Raw genomic sequence first — 16,263 nt, 5'->3', positions numbered from 1 at the left:
GCGTCATATTAAAATTACCAAATTGCAGGTTAATAGGGGATTGTCATTTCATAAAGTAGCTAAACCTGAATATATATTGTTACTGGGTGTTCATATACATTATGTGCCCCTAAGTTTTTTCAAGTAACACATGTTTGGTTATTAAAGTCTTTTTGGCACTGGATATATTGCGTTTAATGGTTTACTGATAGGTTGCACTATATAAAGTAAAGTACAAAGGAACTGTGGTTTAAATAGCTATTTTATTCATGTGTAATCAAGTGGTGCTGTTATTAAAATTGCTGCCCAGCAGAATAGGGGTATTGGGTTTTCTGTGAGCAGGATAGTAGCTTGTATTTTCTTCTTGTGTATATGAGTGTTTTCTGGTTTTGGTTTCCTTACACACTTTAAAACCATATAGGCAGGTTATTTAGCTCCTAATAAAAGTAAACATGGTGTTTTAAATTAATTTTTGCTATTATTGCTTTATGTAGAGAAACAAGAAAATTTGCTGCTATAAATTATTGCAGGTTGTAACACCAAAATCACACATACATACACCACATACAGGTAAAAATAAGCACCTAAACAGAGATGCATTTGGCACTCCAAAATAAAAGTGAACATGGTGTTTTAAAGTAATTTTTGCTATTACAGGTATGTGACCCATTATCCAGAATGCCCGGGACTTGGGGTTTTCCGGATAAGGGGTCTTTCTGTAATTTGGATCTCCTACCTTAAGTCTACAAAAAAAATATTTAATCAGTAATTAAATCCAATAGGATTGTTTTTCCTCTAATAAGGATTAATTATATCTAAGCTGGGATCACGTACAAGGTATTGTTTTATTATTACAGAGAAAAAAAATCATTTTTAAAAATGTGAATTATTTGATTAAAATGGAGTTTATGGGAGATGGAATTTCCGTAATTCAGAACTTTCTCTATAATGGGTTTCCGGATAAGGGGTCAGATACCTGTCCTGCCTCATTTATGCAGAGAAACAAGAAAATGCTGCTGCTGTAAATTATTGCAGGTTGTAACATCAAAATCTTACATAGCCACATACAGGTAAAAAGAAGCACCTACAACAGAGATGCATTTGGCACTACTTAAGGCTGCTGTATCTGTAAAAAAATAAACAAAATGAGCTGATCCCTAACACATCACAAAATGATAATTATATTCTTACTGGTTTCCTACACATTATAAACATTTTATGATTTGCATTAAGAATATTCAATGAGTCACTGAGGATATAGAAAGTAAAATGAATCAGTAAAAAGTTCTAGAAAAGTTCAGATGCCAATTAAAAATAGTCAACACAAACAATCACATTCCAGCTACACAGTTAGGTATAACAAGCAATATATAGTAAAACCAAGAGAAGTGCTCCTGTACCATAATTCAAGATAAATATGTTTTACAAACTGTAATATGCAGTGTGTGATCTGCAGATATAATGTATCCTAAAGAATAAAATATAACAACCATGTTACCTCACACATTTCATAACCTGTATACAGTAAAAGATCTGAGTTAGAGCCTGTCAAAGGTTTTGCATATTGTTTTATTTCTTCTCAAGAGATCAGTAATTCCAATGCCCTACATCAGGTTCATTTACTAATGACACATGAAGCTTCACACTTGCAGGCACTACAATTTAATATTGCACGTGTAGGTTAAGGTAACAGCTACAATGTAAACAGAGGGCTGAATATAAGTCTATAGGTAACATGGGGCAGTAACTGAGGAGCCACAGTTATGGGGGTAAAACATGGATTTAGATGGTGACTGAAAACTCTCTTGACAGTCCGGAACAGTTTTACTATACACTTGTATATACACAATGTGTGTTATGTACATATATACAAGGATTGTGGAAAAAGTTGAAGAAAAATTGATTCTAGTAGGCTTCAGGGTTTATTTACTATTGTAGGCATAAGTTTCTTATGTAATGTCCTCTTAACCTGTAGGTAAAAGTGCTTTTTAACCAAGCCCTCTACTTTAGGGAAAATAAACTGTTTAAAGTTTGAATTCCAACCATAACAAATTAAAAAAACACAAACTAAAAGAATGATAAATAGCTGCATATTGTTAGAGTTCTGCTGTCTACACCAAAGTAAAACTTACCTACAGTTAGTTAAAAATGCCTTATAGGTTGCCATTACAGTTATATTACATAGTTTAAGGGGTAAAGTAGAAACATCGACTGACATGAAGCAGTTAAATAGAATCTATTATGTATTCCTTTCCTTTTACTTGTGCGTGAAACTCTGAAACATTGAATATGTTGTGTAAGTTTGCAGTTCAAGAAATTATTTGGAAAATGACTGAAATCCTATACAACTGAAAAATACTTGTTTTTCATAAACCATCATAGGTAAGATATGAATTCTAGCCATTAAGCGAATTTAACAAAAAATGTATTTTATTGAAACAGTGACTCACCTCGGCAAGGGCCGCATCAGCTAAAGCTCCTTGTGCACTTTCATTTCCAATACCTGAATCATTGGCATCAATTAAACTTCCCACTGGAACATTGTTAGGAGGTTTAAGAAAGGCAAAGTCTCTTTCACTTGGATCCAATGTAACACAGACATCATAAGAGTATGGTAGGGGCAAAGTACCAGTATTAAATTGAGGAAGAAACCTAGGATCAATCTGGGGGTAAGTGCTCAGTGAACTGATTGATGTTGGAGAATTTGTTTCTCTGTATTTAGATATGACTGCAGACAGTACAGTCAACATGAAGAGAAAAGAGATCAGTGCTATGGCGATTACTAAGTAAATTTGCATGTTTGATTGAGAGTCTGATTTCATGGGTTGGTTCTTAATCTCAGGAATCACATGCTGAAAATTATCAGCAACTACAAGAGTCAGTGTAACAGTGGCTGAGAGAGAGGGTGTCCCATTGTCCTTTACTATCACCACAACTTTGTGCCTCAAAACGTCTCTTTCTTGGAAAACTCGAGATGTTCTGATCTCTCCTGTATATTGATCAATGACAAAATGTGATGTTTCTGAATCCTGAAAAAAATGATAAGAGAGCCAAGCATTATGGCCCGAGTCAGCATCCACTGCCACCACTTTAGTCACTAAAGTCCCTTGTTCAGAGGAGAAAGGAACCATCTCATATGCTGCAGAACCAACATCTGGTGATGGGTAGAGAACTGTTGGTGAGTTATCATTCTTGTCAACAACACAAATTCTCACTATTACGCTGCTGTTCAGAGGTGGAGAGCCACTGTCTTTTGCCATAATTTGGATTTCAAATTCTCTGTCTTGCTCATAATCAAAGGATCGCTGTGCATAAATAACTCCAGTTACTGGGTTTATGGAAATATAAGAGGTTGAAGAAAGCTCTTCTGTATTGCTAGTGATAATAAAATAGAAAAGTTTTCCATTTTCTTCAGTGTCCTTATCTATTGCTCGGATACTGTATATTGAGGCCCCTGGCTGGTTGTTTTCTAGTACATAGGCCATAAATATTGATCTTTCAAATACAGGTGGATTGTCATTTATATCCAGAACATCCAATCTGATGGTTTTCCTAAAAGAAAGGGGAGGAGAACCTTTGTCTGTAGCTTTAATAGTAATATTGTAATGTGAGCTTCTTTCTCTATCCAAGGTGCTTGTAGTAACAATTTTGTAGAAATTTCCAGATGAGGACATTAGCTTAAATGGTACTACACCAATGATTTCACAGTCCACCTCCCCATTCTCTCCAGAGTCTAGATCATGGGCTTTAATTAATGCTGCCACAGTGCCAGGGGCTGAATCCTCAGAGATTGGGGTAGTTATTGAAGTAACAGATATCTCTGGAGCATTGTCATTTTCATCTATAATTTCTATTAACACTTTCGCATTGGCAACAAGACCACTACCGTCTTTGGCTTGTACAGAAATATCATAATATTTCTCTTCCTCAAAATCCACTTTACCTATAGTTCTCATTTCTCCATTATTTGGATTAATAGTGACCATACGGAGCACATTAGTTGCAGCTGTACTAAAAGAATATGTGATTTGTGCATTGAGACCTTCATCCTTATCACTTGCATTAATTTGAAGGACTGAAGAATTTATTGGGATGTTTTCATGTATATTCACTTTGTATACTTCTTGTGTGAATACAGGAAAATTGTCATTGACATCAGTAACAATAATCTTAATTATAGTTGTACCTGTTTGCACAGGATTCCCGCCATCAGATGCTGTTAATATCAGCTCATGGTTGCTTTGTGTTTCTCTATCTAAACTTGTCTGCAAAATCAGTTCTGGAAATGTTCTTCCATCAGTGCTCTTTTTCTCCCCTAGTACAAAATGCTTATTGGCACTGAGTTTATAGGTAACAATAGAATTCATTCCCACATCCAGATCTTCTGCATTTTGTAAAGGAAATTTTGCTCCGGGTAAGGTGGATTCACTAATTTCAAATTCATTTGTCTCATGAACAAATCTTGGTGGATTATCATTTATATCCTTAATGTCAACCCTAACATGGAAAATATTCAGAGGATTCTCAATCACAGCATCAAAGGTTAGAAAACATTCTTCTCTTGACCCACACAGAGTCTCTCTGTCTATCCTGTCTGCAACATTTAAATTCCCATTTCCAAGATTTACTCTGAAATATTTCTCTGAAAGATGTGAAACAATTCTGAGTTTTCTATTGGAGATTTCCTTAACATTTAACCCAAGATCATTTGCTAAATTTCCTATCAATGAGCCTTTCTGCATTTCTTCAAAAATGGAGTAGTGCAGCTGAGCAGAGACTGAATGACAAAGGTAGGGAAATAGGAATGAAAAGATTACTTGCCATTTGAATCCTTTGTATTTCTGTGCTTGCTGCATCTTTATCCCAGCCATTCTTTATATGAGAAATATGTCCAGTGAAGTATCTTGCTTTATTTGTAATCCAGTTGGAAAAAAGACATGAATATCCACTAGCTTTTCAGACCAAGAGCAGATATATTCTCTGTATGAGAAGCTAAAATGATTGTGATCCCTACTTGCAAATCTGAACTATGTCTGCTGTACAACAGTACCAATGGATCTCCCAGGTTTCTTAATATTAGTGAACAGCGGCGCTCTGAGGCACAAATGTGGAACTGCAGAAAATATACACAGTAGAAATAACTGAAATATAGGACTGATTTACCAAATATCAAAATAGAGCATCTGGAAGGTTTTGCAGCAGATCTACTGTATGTTTTCCTATTGTAACAAAACTCTCATGACTGTCAGGATTATTTTTAAAGGAATCATTGAGATACTCAATATTTTCTTATCAGGCAATAACCATCTGTATTACTCTATAAAAATAATTAGAATTGATAGATCAGCCCCTATATTATTTATGTTGACCACAAGGTATAGCAGTATAAAAACACGTACTGTGCTATATCAGTGATGCCTCTGGCACTGATTTATGGTGGCTGTATCTGCAGCATATAGTCAAAATTAGTGATCAGCGAATTTTTTCGCCAGGCATGGATTCACAGCGAATTTCTGCATTAGTTTCTGCAATAGTTTAGCGAAACTTATGTGAAAATTTGCCTCGAAAAAATTTGTTATGCGGAAATGTTTTTATTGCGCGACAAATTGGGTGCGGTCAGGTTAAAAAAGGGCGCGATCACGTCAAATTAGGCGCAACCAAAAAGGGAGCAGTCACGGCAAAAAAGGTGCAGCCGTCTTAAAAAACATGGGCGACAATAGACGCGGACGACAAAAAAAATTGTGCGGCAAATGTGTTTCGCTAATTTTTCGCCGTTTCGCTAATTTTATGGCGAATCAAAAAGGGACAGATTCGCTCATCACTAGTCAAAATATGTTTTTCGCTAATACAGTATATCTCAAAACGATAAGTATAGTCTCATTGGTTACTGTACTTAATAAACAATGCATGGTTTGCATGCAGAACATTAAATGAGTGGGGTATTCTATAGCAGTTGAAATGCATTGCTACAAATTACTAGAAACTATTTGGATATGTAGACACAAACAGTCCTATTTCAACAACACAGTAATATACAATACAATAAAATGTGAGCCTCTGCCAAAAGAAATTCAACTATACATTTTTTTCAAACTGGATGTGCACTACGTGGTCCAGACTTAAAAGTGCTGAAGAGTGAAATATATAAAAAATATAATATAAATAAATGAAGTCACTTTCGACGCAGATTTCTTTCTCTATGTACAGTACAAAATCCTGACTTGAGCCCATCAAATGTTTCGGATATATTTCCACTGAAACGTATGCACAGTTCTACTAGCACAGAACTCAAGAGTGCATAATCCTAGTGTCCTCCACCTGGTTTATTTGCTAATGTTGGCACAAAAAGCTTTGCACTTGAGATAACACATTTAAATCTTGCACATGTAGGTCATGGTAACAGTCCGCTGTTTGTGATCATTTTGGCCACAAACAGTAATACAATAACACACACCTGCAATTTAGAACTTACATTATGTTTATGGTGTCCAAGTAAATTTCATTGGAGCTAATGTTAAGTGTTACATAGCAAGGTACTTAAGAAGGCTTGGCACAAACAAGAACCCATCCATATAAATGCAGATTTCACTCAAGTTTACTATACATTTACTTAATGTATTTGTATAATGTATATAAACACAAACTATGCAAAAATGCAACAGGGTTTTATTAAGTTTGTTTTATTCAGGATCCCTTCAGCCTGTAGATTAAAATCTATAATAAAATTGTCTGTTATTGCTAAGAAATTAACTCATATTAACTAGTTACAATTAAATCCTGAATGCCGCACAACACAAAACTTAATTAATTATAAAGCTACGAAAATTAAAAAAAACATTGTTTGTTTATTTTAGAATGTTACTATCTAGCTCTAAGTAAAGCTCAATTTTTAATGTGAACAACCCCTTTAATTCTGCTGTGACTAGAGGGATAATTTAAAACAGAAATACCTCAAAAATGAGAAAGCAAGGCTGGCACTATAAGAAGCTGGACCAATCAGTCAAAAAGTGGAGCGATATATTATATTTGTATTTTGTTTAAAGAAAAAGCATCTCAAACACAAACAGCCTGATGCATTTCATGCCAAAAATGGGCAAGAGAATTTCTTGAAACAAGAGTAAAAAGCTAAAACAACCAATTACATTTCAGAATTAAATGACCAATAACAGAACCCAATGTATCCACCAATCTGATAACAGCGCTCATAAAAGGTGAACAGGTATATGTTACATATATATAATTGTTTGAGAAATACAAGTAAAGCACATATAGTGAGGGCTAAATTCTAGAAATAATATAAAAGTAAATGTCTAAATGGATACTTAAAGTACAAGTACAGAACACATATAGAGGACAAGTATATGTATAGATATAGAATAGTATATAGAAAGAGGTCAAAATAAAGAGACATTATAGATACATTAAACAAAGCATTATATTCAAAATTCTTGCCCAGAGGTAATCTTGTACTTAGATGAAACAAGAGCCTAATTTTCAAGAAGTTTATCTAATGTATTCCCACCTCTATTACCTGTACTGACTCTTTCTATATCCGTCACTGTGAAAAAAATCCAAATATCTATTAGTACAATCCGCAAAGTGTCTAGCAACAATAGTTTCAGACCTAATGTTCTTTATATTGAGTACAGGTTCTCTTATTCTTTCTTTCAAAGTTTGACCAACAAATTGTTTAGAATAAATCACATTCCTCAAATTGCAATTAATGTATTGTTTAATAGTATATGTTTTACCTGAAACTGAAGAGGTAAATGTTTTTGTATCCGATATAGAGGGATAAGTTACCTAGTCTGCTGCACACTGCTGCTGTCTCACAGCCAATAAAAACCACATGTTAAAGTGACTTCTGTAGATAGGCAGTCATTACCCCTGCAGAGGTGAAGGTGTTAGTTTGCTCTGTGGCTTATACCCCCCTTTGTAGTACATATCACATACAGAAAAATATACACCTAATCGAGGTGGGACGCAACCTGTTTCAGTTTTTATATTTTATTGTAACTTATGGTGCTGGGAAGGGAATAGCATAAATAAAGGATACTTTTTCTAATTTTCACTAAACACATTAGTGTGCCCCAAGTCATTCTTTTTGTGGTTCCCAAAGAGTACATGGCACTGTTGTATAATTATTGTTTTCATTTGCGGCTCAAGAGTATTTAAAAAAAAAAAAATATCTAAAATACTATACAAGCAAAAAAATAGATTTTCATTATAGAAAGATGGAAAATCAAGTCATTTTGGCCAATTTATTGAAATAGTGACTCACCTCCACAATGGCTGCATCGGCTAAATCTCCTTGTGCACTTTCATTTCCAATACCTGAATCATTGGCATCAATTAAACATCCCACTGGGACATTGTTAGGAGGTTTAAGAAAAGCAAAGTCTCTTTCGCTTGGATCCAATGTTACGCAGACATCATAAGAGTATGGTAGGGGCAAAGTACCACTATTAAATTGAGAAAAAAATCTGTGATCAATCTGGGGGTATGTGCTCAGTGAATTGATTAATGTTGGATATTTTGATTCTCTGTATTTAGATATGACTGCAGACAGTACAGCCAACATGAAGAGAAAAGAGATTAGCGCTATGGCGATTACTAAGTAAATCTGCATGTTTGACTGGGAGTCTGATTTCATAGGCTGGTTACTAACTTCAGGAATCACATGCTGAAAATGATCAGCAACTACAAGAGTCAGTGTAACAGTGGCTGAGAGAGAGGGTGTCCCATTGTCCTTTACTATCACCACAACTTTGTGCCTCAAAACGTCTCTTTCTTGGAAAACTCGAGATGTTCTGATCTCTCCTGTATATTGATCAATGATAAAATGTGATGTTTCTGAATCCTGAAAAAAATGATAAGAGAGCCAAGCATTGTGGCCTGAGTCAGCATCCACTGCCACCACTTTAGTCACTAAAGTCCCTTGTTCAGAGGAGAAAGGAACCATCTCATATACTGCAGAACCAACATCTGGTGATGGGTAGAGAACTGTTGGTGAATTATCGTTCTGATCTACAACACAAATTCTTACAGTAACACTGCCGTTCAGAGGTGGAGATCCACTGTCTTTTGCCATAATTTGGATTTCAAATTCTCGGTCCTGTTCATAATCAAATGATCGCTGTGCATAAATAACACCAGTTACTGGGTTAATGGAGATATAAGCGGCTGATGGAATATCCTCTGTGTTGCTGGAGATAATAGAATAGAAAAGTTTTCCATTTTCTTCAGTGTCCTTATCTATTGCTTGGATACTGTATATTGAGGCTCCTGGTTGATTATTTTCTGGAATATAGGCAAAATATGTTGATTTTTCAAATACAGGTGGGTTGTCATTTATATCCAGAACATCCAATCTGATGGTTTTCCTAAAAGAAAGGGGAGGAGAACCTTTGTCTGTAGCTTGAATAGTAATATTGTAATGTGAGCTTCTTTCTCTATCCAAGGTGCTTGTAGTAACAATCTTGTAGAAGTTTCCAGATGATGATAAAAGTTTAAAAAGTCCCACACCAATGATTTCACAGTCAACCTCTCCATTTTCTCCAGAGTCTAGATCATGGGCTTTAATCAATGCTACCACAGTGCCAGGGGCTGAATCCTCAGAGATTGGGGTAGTTATTGAGGTGACTGATATCTCTGGAGCATTGTCATTTTCATCAATAATTTCTATTAACACTTTAGCATTGGCGACAAAACCACCACTGTCTTCAGCTTGTACAGTAATATCATAGTGTCTCTCTTCCTCAAAATCCACATTGCCTATTGTTTTAATTTCCCCATTATTTTGATTAATTGAAAATATACGGAGCACATTAGATGCAGTTGTACTAAAAGAGTATGAGACTTGGGCATTCATGCCTTCATCTTTATCACTTGCATTAACTTTAAGGATTGAAGAATTTATTGGGATGTTTTCATGTATATTTACTTTATATACTTCTTGTGTGAATACAGGGAAATTATCATTGAAATCAGTAACAATAATCTTAATTATAGTTGTACCTGTTTGCACAGGATTCCCGCCATCAGATGCTGTTAATATCAGCTCATGGTTGCTTTGTGTTTCTCTATCTAAACTTGTCTGCAAAATCAGTTCTGGAAATGTTCTCCCATTAGTGCTCTTTTTCTCCCCTAGTACAAAATGCTTATTGGCACTGAGTTTATAGGTAACAATAGAATTCATTCCCACATCCAGATCTTCTGCATTTTGTAAGAGAAATCTTGCTCCTGGTGATGTATGCTCACTAATTTCAAATTCAATTTTTTCACGAACAAATCTTGGTGGATTATCATTTGTATCCTTAATGTCAACCCTAACATTAAAAATATTCAGAGGATTCTCAATCACAGCATCAAAGCTTAGAAAACATTCCTCTCTTGCCCCACACAGAGCCTCTCTGTCTATCCTGTCTGCAACATTTAAATTCCCATTTCCAAGATTTACTTTGAAATATTTCTCTGAAAGATGTGAAACAATTCTCAGTTTTTTATTGGCAATTTCCTTAACATTTAACCCAAGATCATTTGCTAAATTTCCTATCAATGAGCCTTTCTGCATTTCTTCAAAAATGGAGTAGTGCAGCTGAGCAGAGACTGAATGACAAAGGTAGGGAAATAGGAATGAAAAGATTACTTGCCATCTGAATCCTTTGTATTTCTGTGTTTGCTTCATCTTTATCCCAGCCATTCTTTATATGAGAAATATGCCCAGTGAAGCTTCCTGCTTTATTTGTAATCCAGTTGGAAAAAAGACATGTAAAATCCACTAGTTTATGAGACCAAGAGCAGATATATCCTCTGTATGAGAAGCTAACATGATTGTGATCCTTCCTTGCAAATCTGAACTATGTCTGCTGTACAATAGTACCAATGGATCTCCAAGGTTTCTTAATATTAGTGAACAGCGGCGCTCTGAGGCACAAATGTGGAACTGCAGAAAATATACATACCAGAAATAACTGAAATATAGGGCTGATTTATCAAATATCAAACTGGAAGGTTTCCCAGCAGATCTATGCTTTCTTTATTTAGCAAAACTATCCTAAAAGACAGGAACAATTTTTAAAGCCCAACATTTTTCTTACCAAGTAATAGCTATCTTCAGTGGGTATTGATAGACTGTCCCCTATATTATTTATGTCAACCAGAAGGTATAGCAATATAAAACTCTTTTATTCAAGCAGATCAATGTGTGAGTTTGTCAGGAAGTGCTCCACTGCTTTGAGACATCAGACATTATTAAGACATTTGGGCTATTAGAGCCGAGTAGCAGAACTGAGCTTTAACAGTTCACCAAGTTGTTAAACCCAAAGCATTAATATCAGCATCATGTTAAAATTACCACAATTTAGGATAATATGGGAATATTAGGGAATGTTATTTTATAAAATAGCTATATCTAAATGGTTTAGCAGTAACCATACTTGCCACTCAAAATTATTGGGTGTTCATATTTGTGGCCCTAAGTTTTTTTAATGTCATTATGAAAGTAACATATGTTTGGTTACAAAAGTCTTTTTGACACTGGACGTAGTCTAGCAAATTTTGGACATATTTAAAATTAGAGATGGTAAAAAAAAAAAGAAATAGTGATATGATAATGCATTTTTTATAATTGCTGCCCAGCCGAATAGGGGTATTGGGTTTAACTGTGAGCAGGGTAGTAGCTTGTTTCTTGTTGTGTCGTTGTGTGTGTTTCCTCCATGTACAGTGCTCTGGTTTCCTTATACACTTCAAAACCATAAAGGCAGGTTATTTGGCTCCTAATAAAAGTGACCATAGTGTTTGTGTCAAAGTAAGTTATGCTTTTACTTCTTTATTTATTCAGACAGACAAGAAAAGTGCTGCTGTAAATTATTGCAGTGTGTAACTTTTAAATTATACATGGCCACAAACAGGTAACTATGTCGCTATATCAGAGATGCATCAGGGCTGCGGCTGTATGTGTAGCATGCAAGCAAAACATGCTGTTCCCTAACACTTTACAAAAGGATAATTATATTCATAGTGGTTTCCTGTACATTATAATCATTTCAGAGTTTGCATTAAGAAAATTAAATGAGTGGCCAATAATATTGAAGGTGAAATACATTAGTGTAAAATTCTAGAAAATATCAGATACGTAGTTACCAAATAGTACACACACAGTCACACAGTACACATTCCAGTCACACAGTAAGGTATATTAAGCAAAATACAGTAAAACCAAAGGAGAAGTGCTCCTGTGCCATACAAATTAAAGTTAGATGCAATGTTTTACAAACTGCAATGTGCACTTTGTAATCTGTAGCAATCTGTAGATATAAAGTGTCCTGAAATAAACAACCATTTTTCCACACACACATTCCATAACCTATATACAGTACAAGTCCCCACTTAGAGCCTGTAAAAAGGCCTAATATATTTTTTTTCTTTCTACTATCACAGAACTTAACAGTTTAAAAGATCAGTGCATAATCTTTGTGCCCTACAATTGGTTCATTTACTTATATTGAAACAAAAAGCTTCAAACTTCCAGTTACCACAATTTAATATTGCATATATTGGCCAGGGTAACAGCGACAATGGCTACAAGCTAGAAAACAATACTGCTTCCCTGCAATTTAGAACATCCATACTGTTTATGATGTCCTTGTAAGTTTGACTAGACTGAAAGGGACAAACATTACACAGTACGGAACTTGAGAAGACGTGGCACAAATGAGGTCCCATAAAGATGAACAAGGTTTTCACTTATGTTTACAATATCTTTAAAATAACCAAAATAGCCAATTTAAAGTTTTAAATTCCAACCCTGAGTGCTGCAGAATAAGCAATGTCTATACCAAAGTACAACTTAATCTATTTCTTTCCTTTTAACAGTGCAGGAATCTCTAGAAATATTGACTACTGTTGTGTAAGTTTGCAGATCAAGAGATGTATTTACAAAATGACTGAAATCCTACACTGAAAAATACTTGTTTTACATAACCCAGCATAAGAATTCTAGCCATTTTGTCCAATTTAACAAAATGTATTTTACTTAAACAATAACTTACCTCTGCAGTGGTCGCATCGGCTAAAGCTCCTTGTGCACTTTCATTTCCAATACCTGAATCATTGGCATCAATTAAACATCCCACTGGGACATTGTTAGGAGGTTTAAGTAAAGCAAAGTCTCTTTCACTTGGATCCAATGTTACACAGACATCATAAGAGTATGGTAGGGGCAAAGTACCAGTATTAAATTGAGGAATAAATCTAGGATCAATCTGGGGGTAAGTGCTCAGTGAACTGATTGATGTTGGAGATTTTGATTCTCTGTATTTAGATATGACTGCAGACAGTACAGTCAACATGAAGAGAAAAGAGATCAGTGCAATGGCGATTACTAAGTAAATCTGCATGTTTGACTGAGAGTCTGATTTCATGGGTTGATTTCTGATTTCAGGAAGAACATGCTGAAAATTATCAGCAACTACAAGAGTCAGTGTAACAGTGGCTGAGAGAGAGGGTGTCCCATTGTCCTTTACTATCACCACAACCTTGTGCCTCAAAACATCTCTTTCTTGGAAAAGTCGAGATGTTCTGATCTCTCCTGTATATTGATCAATGATAAAATGTGATGTTTCTGAATCCTGCAAAAAATAATAAGCAAGCCAAGCATTGTGGCCTGAGTCAGCATCCACTGCCACCACTTTAGTCACCAAAGAACCTTGTTCAGAGGAGAAAGGAACCATCTCATATACTGCAGAACCAACATCTGGTGATGGGTAGAGAACTGTTGGTGAATTATCATTCTGGTCTACAACACAAATTCTCACAATTACACTGCTATTCAGAGGTGGAGATCCACTGTCTTTTGCCATAATTTGGATTTCAAATTCTCTGTCCTGCTCATAATCAAAGGATCGCTGTGCATAAATAACACCAGTTACTGGGTTAATGGAAATATAAGAGGTTGAAGAAAGCTCTTCTGTATTGCTAGTGATAATAGAATAGAAAAGTTTTCCATTTTCTTCAGTGTCCTTATCTATTGCTTGGATACTGTATATTGAGGCTCCTGGTTGATTATTTTCTGGTACATAGGCAATATATGTTGACTGTTCAAATACGGGTGGATTGTCATTAATATCCAAAACATCCAATCTGATGGTTTTCCTAAAAGAAAGGGGAGGAGAACCTTTGTCTGTAGCTTGAATAGTAATATTGTAATGTGAGCTTCTTTCTCTATCCAAGGTGCTTGTAGTAACAATCTTGTAGAAGTTTCCAGGTGATGAAAAAAGTTTAAAAGGTCCCACACCAATGATTTCACAGTCAATCTCTCCATTTTCTCCAGAGTCTAGATCATGGGCTTTAATCAATGCTACCACAGTGCCAGGGGCTGAATCCTCAGAGATAGGGGTATTTATTGAAGTAACAGATATCTCTGGAGCATTGTCATTTTCATCTATAATTTCTATTAACACTTTAGCATTAGCGACAAGACCACCACTGTCTTTGGCTTGTACAGAAATATCATAATATTTTGCTTTCTCAAAATCCACATTAACTAAAGTTTTAATTTCTCCATTATTTTGATTAATAGTGAACATACGGAGCACATTAGTTGCAGCTGTACTAAAAGAATATGTGATTTGTGCATTGATACCTTCATCTTTATCACTTGCATTAACATGAAGGATTGAAGAATTTATTGGGATGTTTTCATGTATATTCACTTTGTATACTTCTTGTGTGAATACAGGAAAATTGTCATTGAAATCAGTAACAATAATCTTAATTAGAGTTGTACCTGTTTGCACAGGATTCCCGCCATCAGCTGCTGTTAATATCAGCTCATGGTTGCTTTGTGTTTCTCTATCTAAACTTGTCTGCAAAATCAGTTCAGGAAATGTTCTCCCATTAGTGCTCTTTTTCTCCCCTAGTACAAAATGCTTATTGGCACTGAGTTTATAGGTAACAATAGAATTCATTCCCACATCCAGATCTTCTGCATTTTGTAAAAGAAACCTTGCTCCTGGTGAGGTGGATTCACTAATTTCAAATTCAATTGTCTCATGAACAAATCTTGGTGGATTATCATTTATATCCTTAATGTCAACTCTAACATGGAAAATATTTAGAGGATTCTCAATCACAGCATCAAAGGTTAGAAAACATTCTCCTCTTGCCTCACACAGAGCCTCTTTGTCTATCCTGTCTGCAACATTTAAATTCCCATTTCCAAGATTTATACTGAAATATTTCTCTGAAAGATGTGAAACAATTCTCAGTTTTCTACCTTCAATTTCCTTAACATTTAACCCAAGATCATTTGCTAAATTTCCTATCAATGAGCCTTTCTGCATTTCTTCAAAAATGGAGTAGTGCAGCTGAGCAGAGACTGAATGACAAAGGTAGGGAAATAGGAATGAAAAGATTACTTGCCATCTGAATCCTTTGTATTTCTGTGTTTGCTGCATCTTTATCCCAGCCATTCTTTATATGAGAAATATGTCCAGTGAAGCTTCCTGCTTTATTTGTAATCCAGTTGGAAAAGACAAGTAAAATCCACTAGTTTATGAGACCAAGAGCAGATATATCCTCTGTATGAGAAGCTAACATGATTGTGATCCCTCCTTGCAAATCTGAACTATGTCTGCTGTACAATAGTACCAATGGATCTCCAAGGTTTCTTAATATTAGTGAACAGCGGCGCTCTGAGGCACAAATGTGGAACTGCAGAAAATATACTCAATAGAAACACCTGAAATATAGGGATGATTTATCGAATATAGAACTGGGCTATGTGGAAAGGTACAGATCCATGCTTTCCATTTTTAGCGAAATTGTCCTGACAGTCATTTTTAAAGAATTGATTACATGCCTAAAATGTTTACCAAGCAACCATCTGTACTTCTCTATAAAAATATTAGAGAATTGATAGATCAGCCCCTATATTATTTATGTTGACCACAAGTTATTCTAATATAAAAGCAGGTCCAAGCAGATCAATGTGCGAGTTTGTCAGGAAATGTTCGACTGCTTGAGATGATCTAGGGGATTTACAATTAGGAAAATAGTTAAATCTGAATAGTTTGAAATTACTGGTTGTTCAGAAATGTGTCCCTAATTTTTTAATGTTATTATGAAGGTAAAGCAAAACTATTTTTGACACTGCACTTATTCCAACAAATTTTGGACATATTACAGATTATATTGGTAAAGCTTTATAGAGACGTTTCACTTTATAAGTCAAAGTACAAAGGAATTGGATTGGAATCTGAACTTGAAACTGATTTTTACCCA

The 16,263-nt window shown here is 35.2% G+C and overlaps 1 protein-coding gene across 30 annotated transcripts in view; it reads right to left on the bottom strand.

Moving 5' to 3' along the window:
• Positions 1-16,263, bottom strand: part of LOC101733947 (protocadherin gamma-B5) — a 249,548-nt gene that overhangs the window by 84,927 nt on the left and 148,358 nt on the right. Inside the window, exon 1 of one of the 30 annotated variants that reach the window (XM_012959711.2) lies at positions 13,032-15,635. The exons of 27 other annotated variants lie outside the window; for them this stretch is intronic. In XM_012959711.2, coding sequence (XP_012815165.2) covers positions 13,032-15,452 — 2,421 coding nt within the window. In that variant the 5' untranslated portion in view covers positions 15,453-15,635. Of the gene's footprint in view, positions 1-2,429; positions 4,970-8,260; positions 10,844-13,031; positions 15,636-16,263 lie in introns of those variants that run through there. 2 more of the 30 variants (XM_012959708.2, XM_012959707.3) reach the window with 2 other exon arrangements.

Source organism: Xenopus tropicalis, chromosome 3 (assembly GCF_000004195.4).
Source record: "Xenopus tropicalis strain Nigerian chromosome 3, UCB_Xtro_10.0, whole genome shotgun sequence".
NCBI classification, from domain to species: domain Eukaryota; kingdom Metazoa; phylum Chordata; class Amphibia; order Anura; family Pipidae; genus Xenopus; species Xenopus tropicalis.
This window is presented reverse-complemented; position numbering and strand designations above follow the sequence as displayed.